The 25,220-nt window shown below is 47.0% G+C and overlaps 1 protein-coding gene across 2 annotated transcripts in view; it reads left to right on the forward strand.

Annotated features, from left to right (window-relative positions):
* The window catches only part of COL5A1 (collagen type V alpha 1 chain), a 159,477-nt gene that overhangs the window by 82,862 nt on the left and 51,395 nt on the right, over nucleotides 1-25,220 (forward strand). For both annotated transcript variants that reach the window (XM_069771049.1, XM_069771051.1), the window contains exons 10-23: nucleotides 143-184; nucleotides 449-511; nucleotides 8,031-8,105; nucleotides 9,669-9,761; nucleotides 12,678-12,734; nucleotides 12,896-12,949; nucleotides 13,602-13,655; nucleotides 14,523-14,576; nucleotides 16,997-17,050; nucleotides 17,881-17,934; nucleotides 19,835-19,879; nucleotides 22,736-22,789; nucleotides 24,005-24,049; nucleotides 24,675-24,728. In XM_069771049.1, the coding sequence (XP_069627150.1) occupies nucleotides 143-184; nucleotides 449-511; nucleotides 8,031-8,105; nucleotides 9,669-9,761; nucleotides 12,678-12,734; nucleotides 12,896-12,949; nucleotides 13,602-13,655; nucleotides 14,523-14,576; nucleotides 16,997-17,050; nucleotides 17,881-17,934; nucleotides 19,835-19,879; nucleotides 22,736-22,789; nucleotides 24,005-24,049; nucleotides 24,675-24,728 (798 nt within the window). The remainder of the gene's footprint in view (nucleotides 1-142; nucleotides 185-448; nucleotides 512-8,030; nucleotides 8,106-9,668; nucleotides 9,762-12,677; nucleotides 12,735-12,895; nucleotides 12,950-13,601; nucleotides 13,656-14,522; nucleotides 14,577-16,996; nucleotides 17,051-17,880; nucleotides 17,935-19,834; nucleotides 19,880-22,735; nucleotides 22,790-24,004; nucleotides 24,050-24,674; nucleotides 24,729-25,220) is intronic.

The raw sequence follows: 25,220 nt of genomic DNA on the forward strand, positions 1-25,220 counted from the left end.
GGGATGCCCAGACCTAGCAGCAAGACCTGAAAAATTTAAGAACAGATAAAGCATTGGGCTTTCCAGCCCTGTAGTCAAAGTGACTTTAAAGATGTGCCTTGCTAATCATGTCTTTTTTTTTTTTTTTCTTCCTCTTGCTTAGGGTATGCTGGTAGAAGGCCCACCTGGTCCCGAAGGCCCAGCAGTAAGTGGCACCTTACACCTTGCCCCGAAGGATGCGCGCAGCTCCGGGGTGCGGGATGCACGTGGAGGGCTCGGCACACAGCCGTTCCCGCGCTCTATTGCTTCCATATGCCACGCATGTGTACAGAGCGCTTCGGGGTTGATTTTTCTGGTGCAAAAATAAACAGCAAGCTCTAATTCTTTTCCTGCTTGTTGTACAAATGTTACAAATAATATGTTTTCCTTTATTGGTTTACTGGGTTTTTTTCTGTCTTTTCTATGCTAGGGCCTTCCAGGACCTCCAGGACCAACTGGACCTGTGGGCTTAATGGGTGACCCTGGGGAGAGAGTGAGTACCCACGTTGTTGTTCTCTTTGGCTGAAGCCTTGTGTTGCTTTGTGTGTGCTAAGTGGGACTGCGGTGCACTGCTGGAGCCCTAAAATACAGCTCATCCTGTAATAGCAAAATCTTCTCTGAGTCAGCCCCAGAGGGGCTTATGGTAGGGCACAGGGCAGACCTTTGCATCCAGGGACGAACTGCTGGGGAACAGCCGTGCTAGTCGAGTGCATTAAGCAGTTTTCTCCAGGTTAAAACCAAGAGTAAGGCTGGCAAACCCTCTGCTCTCTGCGCCCTTTGGCATGTGGCTGCTCCTTCCAGTGCAGGAGCTGGGCTGTGGCAATGGGAAAACAGGATGAGCAAACACACAAAATAGCCATTAGCACAGTAAAATGAAGTTCAGCCACGATTTTGCATCCTCATTCCAGCTGGTGTCGTGAGTCCTGGCAGAGGGTTTGGGTTTAGTTGGGTCCAGGATGGTCCCAGGATCGTGCCAACACCACTGCTGCAGGTCTTTCCTTAGACTTGTTTTGTCTCCCGGACTGCTCCCGGTGGGAAGGCAGCTCTTGTGCAGCACCTCACCTTTTCTGTAGGTGGATTATTGGTCTGTACCGGCAAGCACTAGAGACTGATTTATGTGCTTTAGCAATGCAGTAACTTAGGTATTGTGTGTTTGGTTTTGATGTTACTTTAAATCAGTTTTGTCCCTAGCAGCCACTGCTTTGTTAACTGCTGCCTGCAGAAGCTTCCAGTTTCAGGGTGTCTCATCAAAGGCAGGTTCTCCCAAGCACTTATGTGGACTGTGACCCCAAATCCTATAGTTTAACACCACGCTTTAGTCAGAGTCGCGTATTTATTCGTTATTGCTCAGTCCTCACCTGGGATCAGGAATGACCTGCGTTTTGGGAGCTGCTGAACTGGAGCCACAGATCAGCAAGTGGTGCACAAGCACCATTCGAGCAGCCATCTGTGTGCTTGGCAATGCCGAAAACTAAAACCCGCTCTCCTCGCTGCCCGAGCTGAGTCTCTGAAACGACTCTCATACCAATACGCTCCTCGCTTGCTTTCCTTCACCCACGGTTCAAGTCTATTCCCCTTTGCTGGCAGAGGCAGCCAGGCAAGCGGGTACCTGTGCACAGATGGAGACCACACTCCCCGGGCTACATGCCGCTCCCAGCCCTGTGCCCAGCGGGAATTTTGGCCTGGCATCTAGTGGAAGATTCACCATAGCACAGATGGGCTCTGGCTTTGCGCAGAGGCCAAGGTGAGATCAGCCTCGGCTGCCAGAGCAGCTCGGTTTGGGGCTGAAACTAGAGGAGTGCATGCAGTGCCCTTGAGCGATGCTGGTTTGGGTGATGGAGCACCAAAATTGGGGCTGTGCTGGCAGAAGAAGAGCGGTTTCTGTCTCAGCCCAGCGGAGCGACGTGCGGGTCTGCGGGCTGCTGCAGCCGCGGCACGGGGTTACACGTGTACCAGCAGCAGTCGTCCTGCATGAGTGAATTCATTGATTTCAGCAGGTTCGTGTGAGCAAAACAAATGGACCTTGGAGCATGACACCGTTTCAGTGCCTTGGTGTGCATCTTGATGTCAAGCGCAGTCAAATATGCTTTCAAAATAGCTTCTCGTGTACCCCAGCAGCCCTAATGCCAGCCTCCACTTGTGGCTTGCTGTGGCCTTGAGGCATCCTGGCGGTCCCGTTAGCAAAAAGGGCACAAGATGTGCCTACAGGTGGGTTCCTAAAGGCAGACTTGGCTGGACGTCTTTTTCCAAGAGTTTCTCCTGGAAAGCGCAGGAGGGAGGAGAGCAGCAGCACAGGTCACAGGAGGTATGCCCCTACACGCACCGTCCCGCTGCTGTCAGTGCTGTCACCCAGCGAATGCAAAATACCTTTCTGAGGAAGGGAGTGCTTATCAGCAAACGCTTCCCTAATCTCATCACTGAGGTCCCGAGCAGGTTTTTCTGGCAGATAAGGCAGCCCGCTACCTGTGGCAGGCTTCCGTGTACCGCAGCATCCTCCACCGATCCAGCAGTTGGTTTCCAGATAGGGAACTGCATCCCATTTACCTCCTGGGTGCCCAGGAAGGATAAACTGGCGTCACCCAGGCTCTCTGTGTTTGTTAGGGCTTCCTACTCTTGTGGCAGATTTTGGTTGAATTCTGCCCAGACAAGTTGGGAAAAGCTGATGACCAGGTTCAAATGGGAAGGTCTGGCTCGATAAGAGGTGGTATGCTGTTCTGATGTGTGTCTTAGCACAGCTAATTGCTGTGACTGCTGTTAAGCATTCATGTTGTCGCCTTGCTTATCTTCCTTTTTTTTTATTAATTTCTTTTTTTCCTTAATTGAGTAACCTAAGACCCAGAAGGAATAGGAGGGAGAATTCGCTCCCTTGCAGAGGATCAGACAAGATCTCTGCGCTACCAAGGATCTCGCCTTAGCCTCATTCTTAATGCTGGAGTGATGCCAGAGGTTTGCCTTGGCTTCCTCTGCGGTCTCCATCAGGTGTGCATCAAACCCTCTGGTTTTCATTTCTTCTTATTCCCAGCCTGGCTGTGGGCACAGCAACATCAGCTGAGGCACCTCTGGAAGTGACCAAGCACAGTTATAAGCCAGGATGTAGGAAGGGATGTATAAAAATATGAAAACACCAATTAGAAAGGATGAATATTTTTCCCCAAGTCCTTCCTGACCTGGCTCTCTGCGTGGGTTAAGTGGAGACTGAGCCACTGTGCCTTAACTTACAGAGGCTTTTTTTTAAGCTGGTGTTTACCCCTCCCTTCTCCCCTCTGCTTTTAAAATCCAGCTGTGTTCCCTTTTCTGTCCTATGTGCCCTTGAGCTGTTGTCCTTCCCTAGCACTGCCCTTGCCATCATCCCCCCCCCCCACCCATGGAGATGGTTCTCCATCCCACCTGCTCATCAGCAATAAGCAAGAGATGCGAAACTGCCCTTCTGCAGTTTGATGCTCTTCCAAATTACCATCCCATCGGGGTGGATTTGGGACCCCCTGGGGCCTGGCTGCCTTCCCTGGAGGCACGGGCAGGAGGGGTTGGGTTCCCAGCTTTCCTGCCCGCTGGAGGACAAAGCAACCAGCTGGCTCCAAACCTTCATTATTCACCTCCCCAGCCCGATGACAAGCATGTTGCAAAATACAACCGCTGAGAGAAGTAAAATCATTGCTGGCCTGCACTGGGAAGCGTCTGCTGCGGTTTTAAGGTGCGTGTACTTGAGGAGATTACTCAGGTGTTGGGGCATTCTTGTGGCAATGACCCCAACCTGGGCCCTGGGGTTTTGTTTTGTTTTGTGTTTGTTTTTTTTTAATTAAGGCTTTTTGTTGCCTTGTTGCTCCCCGGGGACTTGGCTGGAGTCTGCTGGCTGCTGCATGCCCGCATGCCCCCTGGAGCATTGCCGTAAAGACCCCCACCTCATTTACACTCCTGGTGTATTTATTGTTTTATGATGGAACAGTAATAACGTTTCTTGTGGTTGTGACATGATTGAGAACGAGAGGCCCTGACTATGCTCCATCGATTGATGCCTGCAAGCTCAGAAAGTCAATACGCAGCTGCGGGCTCAGCCCGTGGCCAGGAGCCAGGGCCACTGCTCCGAGAAGTTGGCTTAACCCTTGAGACACCGGGGTTCTGGTTCCTCCCGCACTACCCCGGCAGAAGGACCAAGGGAGGGCTCTGCATCCTTAGGTGTCGGACTTTCATAGAGGATGGGCAAGCTGGGCAAGGTCCCGGCAGTGGTTTGCATCTTGCAGTAGTCTAGGATCAGTCAAAAGAGTTGTGTGGCTTCATCAGGCTCTTGGTGGATCTTCATCCTGCGTGGGTCCTACACGTTGCCTAGCTTTCTCTTCTTCTCCCCTTGATGCGCTGCTTCTGCTCCAAAGAATTCAGTTACCTGGCAGGATGGATGCTGACCCTGGTGACGAGGGAGTCTGTATTTCTGCCATTTATCCAGGCAGATGCAGATATTTGCTGGCCAGGCTCCTCTTGAATGGCAGCGCAAAGCCAATCAGCAGCAGACACGCTGTCCTCGATGATGTTGCTCCACACCCTGAAATGAAAGGCGTAATTTGCATTCTAGCACAAACGGCACATCCTGCTTTTCTGAGTGTCCAGAACAGAATGTAATACAACATATTGTGCATAGAGAAGTGATGAACTTGCAGAGCCAGGAACTGCAACTGTATTAAAATACTCCTTTTCAATTAGAGCAGCTCCTCTTTTAATTTGTTTATTATTAACCCTGCGTATAGCTCATGAATTTACATGACACTTATATGTGTACAGTGAGGAACATTTCCTATGCCTGCATCTGATAGAAAGACTTTTTATTTGCAATCAAGCAGGTGCACTGAATTAATATACCAACAATATTCAGCTATGTTAATATTGGCCAACACTCATTTAGCTCTGTTTTATTCATCATGTCAGTTTGTTCATTTATCCCAGTTATTTTACAACGCGAAGAAGAGCTTGCGTCACCGGCAAAGCTGCGGAGCAGCCTGTTTGTGGGAGGTTTCAGAGGACTCATCTGGGGGGAGGGAGGTTTAGGATGACTTAGGTTTCTTTGAGCAGTGGGAAGAAGGAAATACGGCACTTAGGAGACCAGAGAGCTATTTCATGGGTACTCCAGACTGGAATGAGGAAAGTGGGAAAAATGTGCTCCTTTGAACGAGATGAGCTGCAGCATTAGAGCAAACTGCAGCTCTGTCAGCGACCCCACTGTGTGTTTGGAAATCTGGGGTGTCTGGGTGCTCTGGGCTTGATCAACATGCCTCTGGGGCAAGGCTGGTCGCAAAGCAATAGCTGTGTCTTCCAAGACCATGCAGTCATTGCATCCCAATGGACTTAGTCCCCCTGAGGACAGTTTTGCATCTCAGAGGTGTAGTAGGTCCCTAAAACCCTTATTGGGGTTCGGAAAGTCTTGACGTTTTCAGGGTGCCCTTTTTTCCCCTCAGATGGCAAGCACTGCCTTACCTAGAAGACCCCAAATACTGTGAGAAAGATCTTCTGTTGCATAATTTTCTGACCAGGGCTGAAAATGGCAGAAAAATAATCCTAGAGAGAAACACTTGAGGCAAATTTTGAGGCTCAATACTGTAGGCTGCTGGGCACCACTCTGTCTGTCACTGTCTGCTACTCAAGGAGCCCTATAGCACTAACACACTGAGGTTTCAGTTTAAATGTTCCCTTGAAATATTGCATTAGTGTTTGCACTCAGCATGGCATTTTAGAGCACTGCACCAAATGAAAGTTGAAGTCCCCATCCCTGGCTGCTATATATCAGCAAATCTCTATTTACATAATGAGAGTGACACAGATTTATACCGAGAGTCTGGCATGCTGCATTTCTTAAAGGCATTCATGAATTTAAATTTACAAAGTGCTTTATGGGTTTGATTTCCCTCCACACCATTGCCCCCCGCTGCTCCACCCCACAAGGAAAAGACCTCACACACCCAACCTGAAACAAAAAGAGGCGCTTATGTATAAAAACATTGCATCAACATTTGTCAGGCAGAGTACATACAGAGAGATAAACAAGCTCATTCCCGATCCATCATCTGCAGGACCGGAGTTAAAGGAGAAGAGAGAGAGAGAGGGAAGAAAGTTTATTATATAAAATGAGTCTGGCCTAAATTATTTATTGTGCTTCTGCTCCAACAGATGGGACTGCCCTCTGCACCTCATCAGCGGAGTCAGGGACTCCGGTGTCGGCCAGACTAAGTAAACAGCATGAACGCAACATCATGAGCTTGTCTTGAAAAATGGATGGGCTGGTGTGTTATGCAGTCTCCCTTCGGTGCTGAGGGAGCTGCTGGGTTTTTTTGGCTGATAAATCACTGGCTGCAGCGCTGTCTGCTGCAGCACTGGGAGCAGCGTTGTTATTCCGGGCCGGTTGCGGTGCAGACCTCGGCTCCTCATCCACGGCGCTGCTCTGCCCTGTAATTGTGGGGCAGGTCCAGCCGCAGCCCGGCCAGAGCGATGCCTGGGTTGGGGCAGGGTGGAGTAGTGGCAGCTCTTCACCCCCACCCTAGTGCTGGGCTCTAATTTAGTCCTTGAAACTTTGGCTTGAACGTTTTGGGTTCCTTTTTAAGAGGGAGATGATGAGGGAAAAGTTAAGTTGAACATGGCATAAAGGGAATGGAAGAAGAGGGACCAGGGAGACGTGAAAGATGCAAAGAGACGTGCCAAGATCTCGCTGGAAGACGGTGGGGCAAGGATAACGCGTCAAATGTTTTGGTTCAGTTGTTTGTGTTTTTTTAAATGTCCTGATTTTTAGGGACTTTGTTATCTATTTCTCTTTCCCTCCTCCCTTTCCCACCTTTATCCATCTCCCTTTGCCTTGCGGGGTGAGCGTGCAACTTTCTGGGGCAAGGTCTGGCTCTTTTGTGTCCCTGTAGCGTGCCCGTATATGTCTGTGATTTGTGGCAGGGTTTTATTTTTACTTTTGTTTGGTGTCTGCACAGGCTGGAGGGCTTCAGGCAGTTTGAAGAGAGTAAAAACTAACATTAGGTGTTTGTTGCTTGCCCTTCCAAGAGCTTTGGTTCTCCGCAGATAGATTTATTATCGGTGTTCGCTAAACAGGGCAGCGTCCAAGTCCTCAACCTTGAGCTGTTGGCCAGGCAGTCGTGTCTGTCTTGCCATGAAATGAGCACCAGGGCTCCTCTTGCCCTCACTGGGATGTGATCAAGTCACTCTTGCCTTCGGCTCCTTAAGCTGGTGTGAAAATTGCAATTAGGCACGCACATTGAGTAGTTGGATGTCATCCTCATTTGCATGTAGGATTTCTGGATGGATGTGCGAATTTGGGTTAACTTAAATTTTTTGCCAAGTACACAGTTGGGAATACAAATAATCTATAGGCTGTCTTAGGAAAATTGCCCATATTTGATTATTTATAGCTTCATCAATAGATCTTTTACTGCATACTCATTTCTTTAGTATAAGTTAAAGATACTCAACTGATGTTAATCAGCACAGCTCCATTGAGATCCTCAGAGTTTTACTGATTTAAAGCTGCTGACAGGATCACTCCGTTGTAGATGGAAGTAGCCTCATAGGACTTAAAAAAAAAAGACAGAAGAGAGAAAAATGGAATGACCCAGGTGACTGAACATGTATGGAAAAGTATTTATCTTTCCACGTGTCTGTCTCACTGACCTGAGTTACAAAGTTTCATATGCTTTTTTAATAGGCTTTAAGAGACCCAACTAAACATTGATTCCGTTAACTTGGAACATTGGAAAGACCATTATTGCTCACTCGAAAATTGCATATGGCAGACCCTGGAAATATGGGGGCCAGGACGTAAGAAGAGGGAATTACTAAGAAAAATCCTGTGTGCTTACAGATGTGCTTCCACAAAATTTGCCATAGCATTGGGATGCCTTGCATGCTCAATGCCTGTCTGTCAAGATAGGGAGACCTTTGTATTGTGATATATGCCTTTGCAGCTATGACTATTTATACATGGATATGACTAAAAGGATGCTATAGAAGTTTATTTTTATTTTTTCTTCTTGTAGGGACCACCTGGTCGCCCAGGTCTTCCAGGAGCAGATGGTTTACCAGGACCACCAGGGACAATGCTTATGTTGCCTGTAAGTACAAGTGTAACTAAAAAAAGCATTTAAACGAGTTGGGCTTCTCGGCTTTGCTACTGCTTGGTGCTTGTTCTTGTAGAAGTTTCCCATCTCTTTTACACCAAGGACACATCTTCCTTGGTATAAAAGATGGAACCCGATGGTTCCCTTTGTAAATTTACTTTTTGCAAAGCACTGTATCTTCTTCACTGGTCAAAAGCACAGGGCAGGTAGGTTAAATTTTCCAGAAGCAATGAATAAGCTTAAGTGATTCTGACTGACCGTGGTGCTGGAGAGTGAAAATCATGAAAAAGCGATTGAAGACACCTCCAAGGGCCCAATTTCCAGGCAGAACCCTCTCTCCTATGGTGAAGAACCTCTAACAGCTCTTCAAAGCAGGTGCCAAAATTATGAGCACCTGAACGAACTGGTCCCTTTTGATGACCAGTGGTTAATTTGCGTTGTTTTTTTTCTCCTACATGAAGTTAGCAAGTACCGAGTCAGCCTTCTTGGTCCTGGGATGCTAAAGGAACGGTTATATTTTGTGTCTGCTTTGATGTGAGAAAGCCTTAAGGAAACCAGCTGCTGAAAATAAGTGGTTAGGTACCAAAGGGAAAGAGTCTTTAGTGAAAAACCGCAGCACTCTTGTACGGGCTCCACATGGTAGGGTGATACTTGCGTAGGTTCCTGGCAGGGTGCCTAGGACAGCCTGGGCCAAGTGCTCAACATGGAGCTTAGCTGGCCATTACAATACATTTGTTGGCCCCTACAGTAACCAACCGTAGGCCTATAAATTGCATCTCTTTGAATCTGCTTGCCAAGTTTGTGTGGTCGTATACCTAGCGCCAACCAAGCGAAATGCAGAGGTGAAATGGAGGGGAAAGAGCCGTCCAAGTAGGTTCTGCAGCCTGGAGAGTCCTTCTTGCAAAACCCCAAACATACATGCAGCTGAGGCAGGAGAAGGGTGTGTGTCCTGGAAAGTGAGCTTGTAGCTGTTGGGGGTGGAAGAGGCAGAAGAAAACATTCAACTCCTTCCCTTTCAAGTTTTGGAAAATAAAACATTAATGCTCGGGTTGGTTGTTTTTTTTTTAAATCCTTTGTGTGCTGAAGGATCCTGGCTTGAACAGTAAGCCAAACTTTGTTCTTTGAAGCGCGCTGCCACACTTGAGAAATACAGCCTTTGTCCTGGGGCAAACAGGCAGCTACAGCCAAATAACCTGATGCAACCCCATCTCCGGGGGTCTCCTGGCCAACAGCATCCACACGGGGAGTATCAGCCCCGTGAGAACTTTGCATTTAGTTTTGAACGGCGGTGCGTGAGGTCCTCACAATTCACAGCCTACAATCCCTCTTATTGTGCGTTACTTCGAGCTGGCAGGGTTTGCCGTGTGGGTAGGGACGTGGGAAACGGTCGGTTCGTGCCGGCGAGCTGGGTGACCTGAGAACACGATGGTTAATAGGATGGTCTGGAAGGACCGCGATGGGGTTGGGTCAGTCGTGCTGAACGGAGTCGTTTAGGCTAGGATGAGGGTGGAGGGACAGCGACCCTGTGACCTGCTTTCTCCATCTTGTTCCCATCAGTTCCGCTTTAGTGGAGGAGGAGATGCTGGCTCTAAAGGACCTCTTGTTTCAGCCCAGGAGGCCCAAGCCCAAGCCATCCTGCAGCAGGCCAGGGTAAGTGAAGGGCGGTGGGGATGTCTCTTGCAGCAGATACCCAAGGAAGCGGAGGAGGACCAGAATAAACATGTCGGAGGAGATGTCTTCATGCTCGCACCATCCGTGGCGCTGGTGGTGGTAACAGCCTCTCATCTGAGGTGGAGTCGCTTGCCTGGCTTGAGGTGGTGCCATCTGGATGACTTGGCCTTTTACTGATGGCCAGCAATAGGCAAGGGCCTAGAAATGTGTTTTTAAATTGCCTACAGACCTCGGACCAGACCTTCTGCTGGTGCCGGTAGACATAGACCTGTTGGCTTCAATAGTGTTTGATGTTTATGCTGACAGTTTTAAGAGTCTATATGAACACTTGTGGTGTGTGCTGTAGGGGTTTTCTTCCTTCCTTTTGGGTTTTTTTTGCTTGTTTGTTTGGGTTTTTTCCAGTAAATTGTAATAATTGCGCATACGTCACAGATGTAAGCTGTTCCCAGCTCCACAAATCTCAACAGGCAGACTGCAATTTTCTTCAATATTTTTATTTGGAAATACATGATGACTATCCATGCAGCCTTTTTTACCTTGGATGACCTTATTGATTGATGATCAAATAATCCCTGGCGGTGTTTATTATGTAGGCTCGCTGGTGAAACAAGATCGGCCGTGCACATTCCCAGTACAACTCCTCTTCCCTGCCTAGATGAGTACCTTAGCGTATAAGGCTTCGTACTCATCTGTTCAAAATAAAACTTCATTTCTAGCCAGTACAGCTTTGGAATTTTTCTTCCACGAGTGCTTGTGTGAAGTTACGTTTGATCACTGGCATGTTAAAAGCAGAGGTATGAGAGGCACAATTACAGCAGGAGGGAACACGTGGGGACCCCACAAGTGCCCTCCTGCTGTGTTTGCCCTGATCTTTGCCCAGGAGGGACCAAATTCTGGCTGTAAGCACATCCTTGCAGTAAAGAAGAAAATGTAAGATAGTTTAAGGGGGCAGTTTGCAAAGGGACGCAGCTTTGGGGGCATTGCTCCTCTCCCTGCCAAACGCAGTCATCCAGGCGCAGAGCTTAGGTGTCCGAAGCCCACATCTGTCTGCAGCTGGGATGTGTGGCTCGGACGTAGCCCGTCTGTTATTCAGAGCTGTTGGCGGTCGCTTTAGCACAGACTTTTTGGGCTGGTCTGCTGAAATAGGCTAAAAAGCAATTTATTTCACCCTTTTGGGTTTATAACGAGGGCTTTGTCTCAGCTGGGTCTATTCGGGTTTCCATCCAACTCCCCTTTTACAAAGGGGTTTGATTTTATACATATTCAGGTAGACTCCAGGGCCCTGATGCCACCAGCCACTGCATTTTCCTGTCCGTTAACCTTGTGCTGACAATAATATCCGTGGATTATGTTTCTGGTGTTACCATGTCAGTCTTAATTTCAAGGCTGCCTACAGTTCTTCCATCAGTGTTTTATTTTGCTGGGAAATAGGGGTTTTGACCAGATGAACATTTCATGAGAAGCAGCTGCTTTCTCAGACTCTCTGCTTTTGTTCTTTTTTTCTTCTGCCTGTTGAAAATTGTGACTGTTAAGAAAAAACAAAGAACCTCCCTCCCCTTACTCAGAGTCCCTTTTCTCTGTTTTTTCTAATTTTCAGTTTTTGGGAAAAAATTAAAAACACAAACAAATCCTGGGTGACTTTTGGGCTGTGGATGGAAACCTGAATATTTCCATAAAGGAAAAAAAATCTATTTCTTGGTCAACGTCAACCTATTGTCAGACAATTTCAGCTGAAAACCCTGATACCGAAGCAGAAAGGGAAATAAATGACGTTTACCTTTTTTTTTGTGGGGAAGTTACAGGATATGGCAGGAATGGAAAAGGAGTCCTGCAGGGAGGAGGCTATCTTCTTTCCTTTTGGGGGGTTTGTTTTTCTTGTTATCGTTGTTGTTAATTGCATTATTAGGTTGATTTATTCCCTTAAAATTTGGCTTTCATTAGACACCAAACATTGTCCCAGCCGGCACTGTTTCAGAGCATCTCCCTTTTAATGGGGTGTTGTAAAAAGATGCCACATAATCTAGCATTTGTGCAATATTTATGCCATTCCAAGTGCAATCATGGGTAGATTTTAATTACTGGAGTACACAGATAATTACAACTCTTTTAAAGTGTTGAATTGTCACGAGGGAACAAATTGTCCGAGTGATGTTTTAAAGTGCAGACCAGCCCCATTACCCACCGTGGAAATTACTGACTTGATACATGGTTACATGACTCCTTAATTACTGAGCTAAAAGCCCCCTGTTGCAAATAGAAATGTCATGCTAGGATATTAAATAGTAACAAAAAAAAAAAAAAAGAAAAAAATTCTTCTGAAATTTAACTCCTAGGATCATAAAGAAAAAATCCTCCTAAACTGAACTACGATCATAAATACATGGGAAGAAAACCCCTATAGCCTGTCCAGATAAAGTTTTGATATCTACCTTGAATAATTTGTTGCCAAAAGCATCCATTTTATTGTACCTATATGTGATGATGGAAAGGGGATCTGACCTGCAGAGGCAGATTCTCATCTGGTTTAAATGCAGGTAACTCCTCACCCCCCCATCTGCCCTGGGTCTGCGCCAGGGTGCGTCTATAGGATTTTGTACTTTACGTGCGCAGTGCAGAGTGGGTGTACGGGGGGAAGGATGCTCACAGGCAGATGGGGTGTAGGTCCGTACGTCCTCTCAGCAAACCCATGCATCATCCGGGGGCTTTGCCCATTTGTGGATGCAGAAAGGAGTTGGTGGGACAGCAAGTTGGACTTTCTTGGGTCAATTCACGGAGAGTATGGACATTGCTCCAAGGATTTGTGGTTCTGATGTGGCTGGTGGTGGGATGGTGGCTTTGTCCCATTGCAGCGACGGAGCAGAGACACCGACTGAGCGACTTTTATTTTTGTTGCAGCTGGCGCTGAGAGGACCAGCGGGTCCAATGGGTCTGACGGGGCGGCCGGGTCCCATGGTAAGTGAACGGGCAAGCAAGGACGGCACAGGGCCAGCTGGTGCTGGCTCCGTGGATGCTCTGGGTTACCTGCACAAATAGCTCTTTCTTAACTCGGTATGAAACTTCCCTCTGGCCCTGTTGTGGAAAAAAATGTAATAAATCACGTTCTCTGTCCAAAGGGGCCCCCGGGCAGTGGAGGACTAAAAGGAGAAGCTGGAGAAATGGGACCTCAGGTGAGAATGGGTAAATTGGGTGACCGGGGGGGTCTGGGGGGAACGAAGGCACGGAGCAGCCAGTCCTGCTTTAGAGGTTGTTGTGAAGGAGCGATTCAGTAACCCAATGCCAGCTGAAAGCAGGAAGGTGTGGAAACATCTGTTTTGTATATAAATGCCCCTTCCAGTATCCAAATGCAGGCTCAAGACGTAATTTTAAGCCAACAGTGTAAAATTCTGCAGGTGGTAGTTCTTTTCTGCAAAGACATCCGCGGAGGAGTCCTGTAAATACGAGATAGGTTGGAGTGTGGGGAGTTCGCTAATGCTCAGAAAATTGTCCTTCCAAGCCGTAAATCCTGTATTAAGGGAAAGTTCCCATTTTCTAACGGTGGGGGAAGTGATTTGTCTCCACCACATGGAACTGCTTGCAGGGCGCAAGCTTCCTCGTGGATAAACGCGTGCAATTCCTGCCCAGAGATGCTCAGTCCTGAGCCTTTCCTGTGTGTTTTGAACCGCAGGCTCTGCTCGAGGGGTTCACGTCCCATTTTTGTAGCCCTGGTGACCCCGACAGCCCCAGCAGCGCCTGATTTGCAATGCCAGCAGGCACTGGGTTGGTCTGTCTGTCGTGGCTTTAGGTGATGGCATTTTTTCCTCTCTCCTTGATGCCTTACAGGGTCCACGAGGCATCCAGGGTCCTCCCGGTCCGGCAGGAAAACCAGGCCGTAGGGTGAGTGTCCCGGGAGCTGCGCTGACGACTGCATTAAGTACAATTTCTGCTAGAAATCGTTTCCGCTGCCAAACAATTTCTGAGCACCGAGAGCGTTGCACAAGAGCAGGCTGGCAGCCAGCCGGTGGCTTGTCCAGGACCTCTCTGTCCATCTGGGCAGACACAAATGAGGATGAGAGTTAAAAGCTGGATGGTGTGGAGAGAGCTGCAACTCCATGCTTCCCACTCTTTTGTCGTCTTTTGGTTTTGGTTTTTTTTTTTTTTGCTCTGTGGCATCGAGGTTGTAGCTGCATAAATGCTCTGGGCTGGTTTGGACAGTCCCCAAGTCTCAGTAGTGCACAAGGAGGATCCAGTCCCTGGAGGGTTTCTGGAGCTGGGATAAATCGTGCTCACTTGCTCTGTCAATATCCCCGATGCTGATTTTTATTTTACGCCATCCTCTGGCTCATCGTGATTTGGCTTGCCAGAGGAGGAAATGAGAAAGTCTTTTGTATGCCCCAGTTCTGGCTTCCTTAAAAAAAAATTTAAAAATTATCTCATTTCAATTCGTGGACATTGTCATTAGCATAACTTAAAATGTGCTGGAAGATAATTATTTCAAATTAAAATCAATGACCATGTCCCAGCATCCCACGTAGTGAAGCAGCTTCGTTGCCGTTTGTTTCACACCCCTCATTAGCACCAGGCTGAGCCCGGGATGCCGCTTCAAAACCAGACCAGCAGTTTTTTCCCTCGCCAAGGGAAGCTGCTCCCCAGCCGGCGAGCTCTGACTTAAATAAAACTTCACTCGGCCACAGACCAAAGAGCAGATGTCCCTGTGGGTCCTGCCTTACCCTTTGTATTTGACTTCGCTTTTCTCTGTTGCAGGGACGAGCTGGCAGCGATGGTGCCCGGGGAATGCCAGGCCAGACAGGACCAAAGGTAGCACCACGGATTTATGTGATTTTGGAATCTGCATCTGCGTTTTAGCAAGCATGAACTGAGGGACCCTTGGCAGAAGGAGCCCACCTTGCTTAGAGGAGGTTGTTGAAATGGTCCAGCAACTCCTGTGAAGTCATGGGCTCCACATTTGAGACAGGGAAGTTAAAAACACACCTGGAAGGCAGAATAACTATCTTTTCTTTTCCTTTTTTTTTTTTGATGCAAATTTTTTAAATTGCTGGATCCTCTTAAGAATGAAATATGCTCCCTTGGCTGCAGTCGTAGAACAAATACTTTGGAATCCCAATTACGAAAAACAAACATGAATGAGCAGTTGGAAACGTCCTAAAATGTAACTACCAAAAAAATACCTATTAACTGGGTGAGGAAATGTAGAAGGTGTGGTGAGGAATTTTAATGCCCTGTATTTTTATTTGAGACAAAATCCCTTCATGCAGCTGTGATTTGCTGGTATTATCAAGCAAGAAAGAAGCTGTGCCACTGAAATTGAATGCAGAGAAAGTTTGCTCAGGGAATCACGTATTAGAAGGTTTAAGTACTTTATTATGTAGATACTTAAAGCTGGAATAGATGGGGGGTTTTGATACAGAGACAGGAGACTGCAAATCATTTATCCAGTAAAGTGCTTTAATGAGTGTCGACTGCCCTCAAAGGAGTGGATGCCAGGGAAGAAGGGAAAACAGAATAACGAGCAGTGCTGGAAAGGGGAAGGAAATTTGCTGTGAGCAGAGACAGAGCGATGCTCTAGGGCCTGCCAAGAGCAAAGAGCTGTTGGTTACCCTGGGTGTATCTTGGCCAGCCCGATCCGTCCTGTGATCTGCTCAGGTGTAATCGACTTTCCTTTCTTTGCTAATAGGCAAAGGATCTGTGGAAGAGAGGAGCAGGTACTATTTTCACATGCCATTAGAATGTGAAAATAGTATAGAATGTAAAAAGGGACTTTCCTATCTCCTGGGTGGTGCTTGCTGCCTTCTGCCCTGGGTGTTAGGAGATGGCATCACCCACAATTTGTAAACGCCCCTGTGTCTTCTCTCTCTTCCAAAGAGTTGAGGCTTTTGGGAAAAGGCTGTCTCTGTGCATTCCTGTCCCCATTTCCCCCTGGAACATAGGAGACTGGAATAGGGCACAAGTTTGGAGAGAAACCCTGTTGCAGCTTGCCCATGGTTCACCGTGAACTCTCCAAATACCGACCCAGAGGAGCTGCGTGGGCATGGGCGAAAACCCCGGGAAGGCAGGCTCCTGCTGCCCACCTGCTCTAGGACTAACGGGGTTTTGCTTTTTCTTCCTCACACTTGAATTCCTCAGAGTTGCCTGTTTCCTTTGGGGGCATCCAGGGACGCGGGCAGGGTATGTGAGGAGCGCACTTAGGAGACGTTTGCCCGGTCATTTGCAGGCAGATGCTGGCAAGTGCTGCCTGCGCTCTGCCAGCATGAGGTTGCATGACTTTCTCAACACAGTGCCAAGCACAAATTAACACACCCGGCCTTTTAGCAGAGCTCATTATTTCGGGCTTGGCATCATGCTCCCCAGAAGGATGCCCAAAGCTCTGTTTGGCCCAGAGCTGCCTTTACAGCAGTAGGCAGTGTCAGGAGCTACTGGAGATAGAAAAGAGGTATTTCGGGGAGCCATCCTTGCCTTGGTTTGCCTTCCCAGTATCGGTAGTTTGGGGCTATATATCCCCTATACGTCCCCAGTCTCACAGCTGGCTGTGTGCCTGCTCAGGCTGGGGTCGGGCAGAGCAAACTGCTCTTTGCAGGGTAGCAAGGAGATGCTCCTTTTGCAATACCCTTAAGCATCCATGTAAAGTCACCAAATTTACCAGCTGATGACATTCCTTTATAGGTCTAAACAGATCTGTCTTCTGACCTTGACTTCATTAAGACAGTTTCCAGAACTTAATTGTGTAGGTATTTGTTTCCTTGGAGTGTCCAGGAGGGTTAAGAGGTTGTATGGGGTGGATTGCAGTGAAGTTTAGGGTGGTGACTGGGGACGTGTTGGCAGACGTGGGAATACGTGTCCAGTTTGCTCACCAGTGGATTGTCGTTTGTAATTCCATGGAATTAAAAAAAATTAAAATAAATAAATAGTTGGACCAGAAGAACCTGTCCAGAAGTGAGATAGATGCTTTAGATCATGGAGGAGTCACCCAGACAAGCTCTGAAATCCACATGGAAAAACATTTAAAACCGTAGGTGCTGAGGGAAGAGGGAGGAGTTAAAATTACTTTGAGCTTTTTTCTTTTTTTAATCTATAACTTTGAAATCATCACTGGTCTGATGGGAGGTGAAGGCTGAATGCCTGAGGGAGAAAATCGATCCCTTCTTGACACAGAAAGGAAACAAATTGGAAAGTTATTCAACAGCAGGTGGAAACGTGTACTAAACTGGTCTTTCTTTTAGGGTGACCGAGGGTTTGATGGCTTGGCTGGTTTGCCTGGTGAGAAGGGAAATAGAGTAAGTTATCTTCCACTTGTCTTCTGGCCATGGTCTGTAATGAAACCTTGGCAGGAGGAGGTGGCTGGGAGGTGCTGGGGGGTGGGCAGCTATTGCTGGGGACGAGCCACAATTAGGAGAGGATGAGAGTGTCCTCTAAGAGCGTGTGGGATGTCACAGCATCCCTCCCAGGCACTGCATTCACATCCTGGGAAGCTGCAAGATCCTTCTGGGACTGCTTGAAATTGGAAAGGGGGAAAAAAAATCACCTTAATAAAATGCAGACTGAAAAATAAAGCAAGAAGCAAAACCTGCTTTTAGGCAGTGCAGTTGTGGATGGAAATTGCCAGAAATTATAATGGGATTCTTCTCTTTACTTTATAATTAAACAATGGGGAAAAAATGCAAGAAGCCGGTTATTTTGGCAGGCTGTTCATGCCTCCCCTCCCTAGAGAGTGCAGCCATTGCTTTATAAAGTAAGGGAGTGTTTGAACAGTGGAGATTGCATTGTGATTACAAGCTACACAGGAAAGGGAAGACGGTGCCTGAGAGAGATGCTTAATCAGCCAGAAATGGAATAGCATGCCTTGGGTAAAGCAATAACCGCATGCAGAGCCCGAGTTCCTCTCCTGAAGGAGCTACGGCGCCCGCCCGGTTCCCGGACCCCTGCCGAAGGGTCACCAGTAAATCCCATGAGCTCTAGTCCCTGGAGGACACGAGTCTGTCAGTGCTGGAGCCCACGCGGGCAGAAAAGTCAAGCCCGTTGCTTGGGTTTATCCACTTCACCCAATGTTTTCCATTGCCAGAGTGTGTCTGCCTTCTCTGAAGCTTTTTCTGCCTTTCCTGTACAGGGTGAGCCAGGCCCTCACGGACCACCGGGGGCACCCGGAGAGGATGGGGAGAGGGTAAGTCTGTCTCTGGATTCAGCAGTCCTTTGAGTTCATAACTAACCCCTGTAAACAAAAAGCAGATGTGATATCAGCTAGAGATGTGGCAAGAGCAGGCAGCCACCGGCACGTCGTCCGCTGCCGGTCGGCAGCGGCAGCACCCCATCCTTGTGTCCTGGGGATGCTGTGGGGAGCCGTGGCAAGTGGGAAACAGAGCAAGGGGATGGGAATAAAAGTGAAAAGAAGAATTTGTTTTTAAAGATCTGGTCAAAAGCCTCAGTTTTTGTTAAAAAAAATAACAGAAGAAAAATGTTCATCCTCTAGGCATGCAAGCCATCACTTTTGATTTTCTAAGATTCAGCAAACTGCAGCAAGACTTGGGGAACTGAAATTCTAGACAGATGAGGGAATCAAAGATTAAATTGTTCACTTCTTCCACACTGTGTAGTCAATAGTCGAAGGCCTCTAGCAAAACTCAAACTAAGTGATTACAGGTCTGGAAGGGCTGGTTTAAGAGGAGAGATTGAAAATGCCGAATCCATTGCTGTGAGGAGTGTGCGGTTCAACTGGAAGAGCGAGTATGGATTTCCCAGGCTCTAATCCCCTTCCATGATGTTTGCTTTCCACCTTTGGCTATTTGTTTCCCCTGTAAAGCACAGATAACAACACCTTCTTCACCACGAGGTTGAGAGGATTAATTAGTTGCAGCTGTAAAGGGCTTTGAAGTTGAAAAGACCAAACCCATGTCTCGTGGGGGAAGAACGAGTCTCTGGAGAACCTTAATCTTAAAGAGAAAAAGAAACCATTCAAAGTGTGCAGGGAGAGAAGCTCGGAGGGCATAACTGGGAAAAAGAGCATGAATTTTATCAGCAGAAGAGGAGGGTTTACAAGAACTGGCTGCTGGGATTGATTTCCTAAGAGGGAGCCTCAGGTTTTGGGTGATTTAAAAGCAACTTAAAGAAAGCACCATCTAATACTCCTGGGGGATCAGTGGGGCATCAGCAGGAGGTGGGAGTGGAGGGGTGAGCAATTACCCCTTTGCTGCCTCTGGTTTGTCTGAGGAGCACATAGGCTGATTTGGCTAAATCACGTTCCCAGGGCAGCACTGCCATGCTGGCTTCCCATTCAGTTTGGTGTTAAATCTTGTGGTTATTGACTCGCACGCCCTGAATTGTTTCTACAATATCTTGTCTATTAGAAAAATCCATCTTTATAAACATCGATGTGAATTATGAAGTATCCTTACAGCATTTCTAATCCTCGGTAAATTCTGCACACGCAGTATTAGTCTCCAGGCTTCCGAGGTCTTCCTTATGCACGGCTACCCTTTTATTATGGTGTGCCCAAAGAAGGGCAACCAAGCTGGTGAAGGGTCTAGAGCACAAGTCTTACGAGGAGCGGCTGAGGGAACTGGGGTTGTTTAGTCTGGACAAAAGGAGGCTGAGGGGAGACCTTATCGCTCTCTACAACTGCCTGAAAGGAGGTCGTAGTGAAGTGGGTACTGGTCGCTTCTATCAAATAACTGGTGATAGGACAAGAGGAAATGGCCTCAAGTTGCACCGGGGAGGTTTAGATTGGATATTAGGAAAAATTTCTTCACCAAAAGGGTTGTTGGGCATTGGAACAGGCTGCCCAGGGAAGTGGTGGAGTCACCATCCCTGGAGGTATTTAAAGGATGTGTAGATGTAGCACTTCAGGACATGGTTTAGCGGTGGACTTAGCAGTGCTAGGTTAACGGTTGGACTCAATGATCTTAAAGATCTTTTCCAACCTTAACAATTCTATGATTATTCCAGGGAAGCTGGTTTTCTGTGTGATTGTTATTTAATAAGAATGCAACACCTGGGATGTGACTGAAATATAACTGGTTTGTTCTGTCTCTTTTGCTGCTTCTCTCTGCGCCTTTGCTGCTGAGCAGGGAGACGATGGAGAAGTTGGACCCCGAGGTCTACCTGGAGAACCTGTGAGTATCTCCTCCTTTGGCTTGATGTACAGCAGCACTGCTTTGGTCAAGGTCTTGATATGATAACGGTGGTTTAGGGGTCCCATGGGGCAGCTCTGCTGCTGCTAAGCAAGACCCCTCAGGTCCTGTAGGGACTGAGCTTCTCTTGCTTGAGGATCCATGTGAATGGTTTAGAGAGTTATCTTTGCTTTAACAACTCTGTTTTGCTTTTTTTTTTTTTTCCTACTAAGATGGCTACCAAGAAAAGAGGATACTTTCTGGGGTTTTTTGTTCAGTTGATATTTTGTTGTTTGTTTTTTTTTAATGAGCAAAATTCTCATTTATTTTGATTGTTCTTTGGCTAGCATTTGAAATTTAAACCCTATAATTTTAAATGTAAAGTTTAGCTTAGATTAGTCTCATACCTTTCCTGCATGTATCCTTATTCCTGACGTGTTATTTAGGATTCAGGTAAGTAGGCTGGGGTAGAAATTATGCATGGTAAACATGTAAAATACAGTTTTCGTGAGTGCTCATAGCAAACTCCAGTGAGGAATGGTTTTGTCTGCTGTTGCACTGGCTATGGCAACAATTAGCCATGCAGTTCCCTTGCCCACATGCTTAGTTTTGTGCAGTGTGTGATCCATTTTAAATCTCAGGATGAAGCCCTGGCAGGATTGAGCTCAAGAGGACTTTTGCCCTGATTTCAGTGGGGTCAATATTCTGTTCACAGTGCACAAAACTTCATAAATCTGAAGAGTTCGTCAATGTTTGGGCCTCCACATGCTGCTAACACCCGAGCAGCTGAACCAGGGCTAGTGAAGGAGGGAGTTCCTGGTATCAATAAGGTTAAAAGGAGATGCTAGTGGTGTTGAACAAAAATCTCCTGACCAACCCAAAGAAATGCTTTCAGGGAGTATCCCACTGAAAAGAAAGAGTTGGGTTGTCAATTTGAGACTCTGCAAGCTTTTTTTCCCCAATACCAAGTATTTTTTACTTTATTGGCAATGGTAAACTCTGCTTCTGGCTGTCTGTAGATTTTTGTGTGTAGTACAGTTGTTGGCTGCTTATTTCATCCAAAATGCATTTCCTTTGTTATGAAAAGAACATTAGCTATCTATCATTTACCATCGGCTTTGCTTTCAAAATGTCTTATTTTGTTGTTCTAAGGCCCAGCGTGGTGGCCTGAGAGTAATTGATGAGAACTGTTGGACACACTTCATATGAGAAAGGGAAGGGTTGGCATTTACAGACTCACTGGAGCTACATTATAGATGAGATGTCTGATTAACTTCTGGGAAAGATTAATCAACTCGGCTATCTTCTTAGCACATGTCTAAGCAATAACTTATGGGTTATTAACTTCTTAAAAGCATTTATGTGCTCAGGTAACACAGTAACAGAAGAGGAACTTAAATGATGATAATGCATGCAGGGAAGTTTATTTCAGCAACATGAGTAAAAATAGCTGAGATGGCCAGAGTAAAGGTTTAAATGGCATTACAGGAAACTTTTTGTCATAAATCTAAATCTTTTCATCCTAAATCTGCATGTTTGTCTTTTTTTCTGCCCTTAGCCAAAAGAGGGTCTTTCCAAATTTAATGGTAACTGAAACTAGTGGTGGGACTTCAAAATTTGTTTCTCTTCATCCCACTCCATTTCCTTCCAATTCCCATCGCCAGTTGATACAAGCAGAGTTTCTGCTCTGCTGGGGCTCAGCGTGCAAGGCTTCAGCCCGTGAAGGTCTCTGGTGGCTGGGACAGACCCCTTGGTCCATGCATCCAGTTTTTGCTGCAAACTGCTTTTTTTTGCGGGATCAAAATCCCCGTAGTCTCCAAGATCAGACGCTTTCTTAATGTCTCCTATTTTATCCTGTAACATTTCATTTTAATTCCTCTGTCCTCTCTGCATCATAAAAAGGGACATATAATATTTGGGCAGACAGATAAAACTGCCCATCAATCAAGAACCATTTTCCTCTGTGACAGTGAACGAGCACCATCCTTGTAAATACCCAGATTTCCCCTATGGGCCCTAATTTAAGAAAGAGCCTGTGTTTAAAAGGTGAGCTTTCAGATCTGCAGCTGGGTGCACACGAGACCCCATCCCTTTCCTTTTACTGCAAACACCCACCTGAAGGTTCAAGGTGCAGGAGGTGCTGGAGTGTGATTTGCAAAGCTTCCTATTGAATGAATACAATTCTCCTGCCATGTCTCTACTCAGTCAGTGTGATGCTCCAATCCTACCAATTTCCCTGAAGATGATGCAAGTTTAAATCTGGTGAGAAAGCTAGAAATGGAAAGAAAACGTTGTGATACCAGGAGTCCTGACTGGTGAAGGTTTAAGAACCAAATGCCTTTGAAAATGTACATTTATGCTGCAGGCTGAAAACCTTTTCCAGCCTTGCTGAGTTGTATAGATTGTCAATGATAAAAATTAAATCTGGAGAGATTTTGAAATGCTAACCCTAATGATCCATTAGTGGTATCAGGTCATTCTTCATAATAATCCCTGGCTAGAATGACTTGGCTGCAAAGTGTTTTGCATCATCGTGTGCATTACAGGGTAATCCAGGAATATGATTAAATTTAAAAAAGTTGGTTTAAGTGGGCCTTCTTCCAATCCGAAGAATAAATGTCTGTGCCTATACTATTAATCTTTATAATTCAAGGATATGTGCATACAGGATTTCTCTTACCAGTTTGTAAACCAAGAAAGCTGCTTGTTACTGCAAAACCAGCAAATTCATTGCCGTGCCAGCCCCGACGCTTCCCCGGGCAGTGCGATGCTCAGCCATGCACAAGCTCACCCCGATCCATGCTCGTGGCAGCATGGGGGGGCACTGGAAATGCTAACCCCGTTTGTTTCCCCCAACAGGGACCCCGAGGACTGCTGGGACCAAAGGGGCCGCCGGGACCCCCGGGGCCACCGGTGAGTTCCCGGGGCTGCCGCCCTCCTCAGGCAGGCAGCTGAGCTTTCTGGGCAAAATACCCTGTCCCCGTTAGTCATTCAAGCAGATAATACAGCTGCATAATTTTATACATCTGTGCAATGAAAAGAAGTGGTATTCAAAAAAAAGTTATGGCTCAAAGTCCATTTTCTCCCCCATTTTCAGTGGCGTCACGTCCATTTACGGCAGCTCAAGATTTGGCCTACCTGAGTAAATATTAATGCCTCGCTCAGGCTGAAAGGGAAGAATGAGAGTTATTAACACAGTGGCTTTGCTATTAACTTTTGCCTGAGGGCTGGTGAGACTTTAAAGCGGTTTGTTCATATTTTGGGCGAAAGCCGAGGAAAGAACATGCCGTTTTTTATTCAGGAGACAGTCACCTTATCTGTCATGCGCTGCTGGAAGTGCTGATGCAGGGGCTCTCTCTGTAAATCACTGCAGCTCACTGAGGTCCTAGAACTTAAAAACCGAAACCCGGGCTGCTGCTAGAGCTAAAGGTGTCAGCATTTCATGGTGAGCGTTGCGAAGCCCTTAACCCCTCCTGGGATGCAAAGACATCTTCACTTTGAGCTCCTAGTCCTGCTGAAATTTAACAAGGGTTCAGGATCGGCTCCAAAACTGTCTCACTGCTACGAGCATGCCGTTACACCCAGGTACCTTGCCCTGGTCCAGAGCAAAACGGTGACAGGGGAACCTCCAGTGGGACATCTCCAGCGAACCATGTACCACGTTACCCCCTTAATGAAGATGCTCAGGGAGCGTTTGACCCCAGTTGGCTTTTGTTTTGGCACAAGGCAGCGCAGCCCATTGCCTTCACCCGCTGCCTTTGTTGAACGATGCATTTGCATCCCGAGCGAGGTCTTTTGTCCAGTTTTTCCTTTTCATTTGTTACTCCGCTCTTGCTCGCTGTTGGAGGCAATCCGGCTGCGGTACTTAGCCAGGATTTGCTTGACCTGGCACTGATTCTGCCTCACAGGCAGGTTAAACCAGTGGGGAAAACACTGAAATGACTTTTTAAAGTGTAAACTGGATTTGTGGAATTGGCTGCTTTACCAAACACCTTTAGAAAATTGTTCCCTTTCCACGTGATCCAAAGGGCCTCCTGATGTTTTGTTATTTTTATGGCAATTTCTCTGCTTTTGTGGTGCAAAATAATGAGATATTTTCTTAGTGCTGTTTTTTAAATCCTTTTTCAGGGTGTGGCTGGTATGGATGGACAAACAGGTCCCAAGGGGAATGTGGTATGTTTTCACTGCAAATTTTACAGACAGTTCAGATATTATATAGAGCGAAATGTAAAATGTACTCTATTAAATTAGATTTGCTAATTGCTTTTTAGCCTGGTCTAGATTCCTATCAGAGCCTATGAAAACCATAGAGAGTATCTTCCTACAGCAAATGGATGTTAATTTATTATAATTTCTGATGGAATTACACATTATTTCCCCATGAAAGATCAAACATTTTCATCGAGATGTGTATTGTTCTAATGAATATCAAAATATAGTAATTTAACTGAGAGAAAAAAAAGTCTTTATGTGCCTCATACTTTGTACTAATCGGATGAAACGGACTCCCTGCAGAAGAGCCAATGCAAAGCCAGGTAGCGTTAAAGCCCCGCTCAGCTCATTTGGGCTGCGTGTCCGTGCGGAGAAGTGGTCGTGCCCTGAAATAACTTCACCCCTCCCTATCCCACTGCAGAGAGAAGCTGTTTCCCTTTCCCAGGAGCTCTCCGTTACTGGCAGTGGGTTAGAGAGGGTGTCGAGATGCTGCAGGAGGGAGCGGGGCAGGAGCTGCGGTGCCCGAGGGAGCACCGGCTCCGCTCTCGCCTTTCCTACCTTTAGCTCTGCCCTTGTCTCCTCGCAGGGTCCTCAAGGTGAGCCGGGTCCCCCAGGACAGCAGGGTAACCCAGGTGCTCAGGTAAGAGGAAAACTCCTTTTCCATGGGTGGAAATAGGAATGATAATTCTGAACAAGCTTTGCTACCCCGCCAGAGACGGGACCAGCAATAAGGGGAATTTGCTGGGAATTGGCTTGACGATACATCGCTGGCCCAAAATCTTCCTGAAAATGCTCCCAGTTTCAGATCCCTCTGGTTCTCACCTGGCTTTTGCTGCCACGATGCAAAGCCAAACCCAGGTCCAAGCAGTCTCCTCGGCCGAGTCACATCTTGTGGCTCATGTCTGATTTTTAGCATCCCACGGTCCAGTTGCTCTGGAGCCAGATGGGTAATACAGATGTCCAAGCCTTGCTGTCAGCCTTCTCCACGGCTCTCAGCAAGTCTTGCTCCTCAGAGCATCTATGTTTCCATCCTGGGGATGAGCCTGGCTGCACATGGCAGAGCAGTGCAGCTCTCCAGAGGAAGCATGCCGTGCAAAAATGAAATTTTATCGTCCCTCGCAAGACATTTTGA

The sequence above is a fragment of the Haliaeetus albicilla genome, chromosome 26, assembly GCF_947461875.1.
Source record: "Haliaeetus albicilla chromosome 26, bHalAlb1.1, whole genome shotgun sequence".
In the NCBI taxonomy this organism is placed as follows: domain Eukaryota; kingdom Metazoa; phylum Chordata; class Aves; order Accipitriformes; family Accipitridae; genus Haliaeetus; species Haliaeetus albicilla.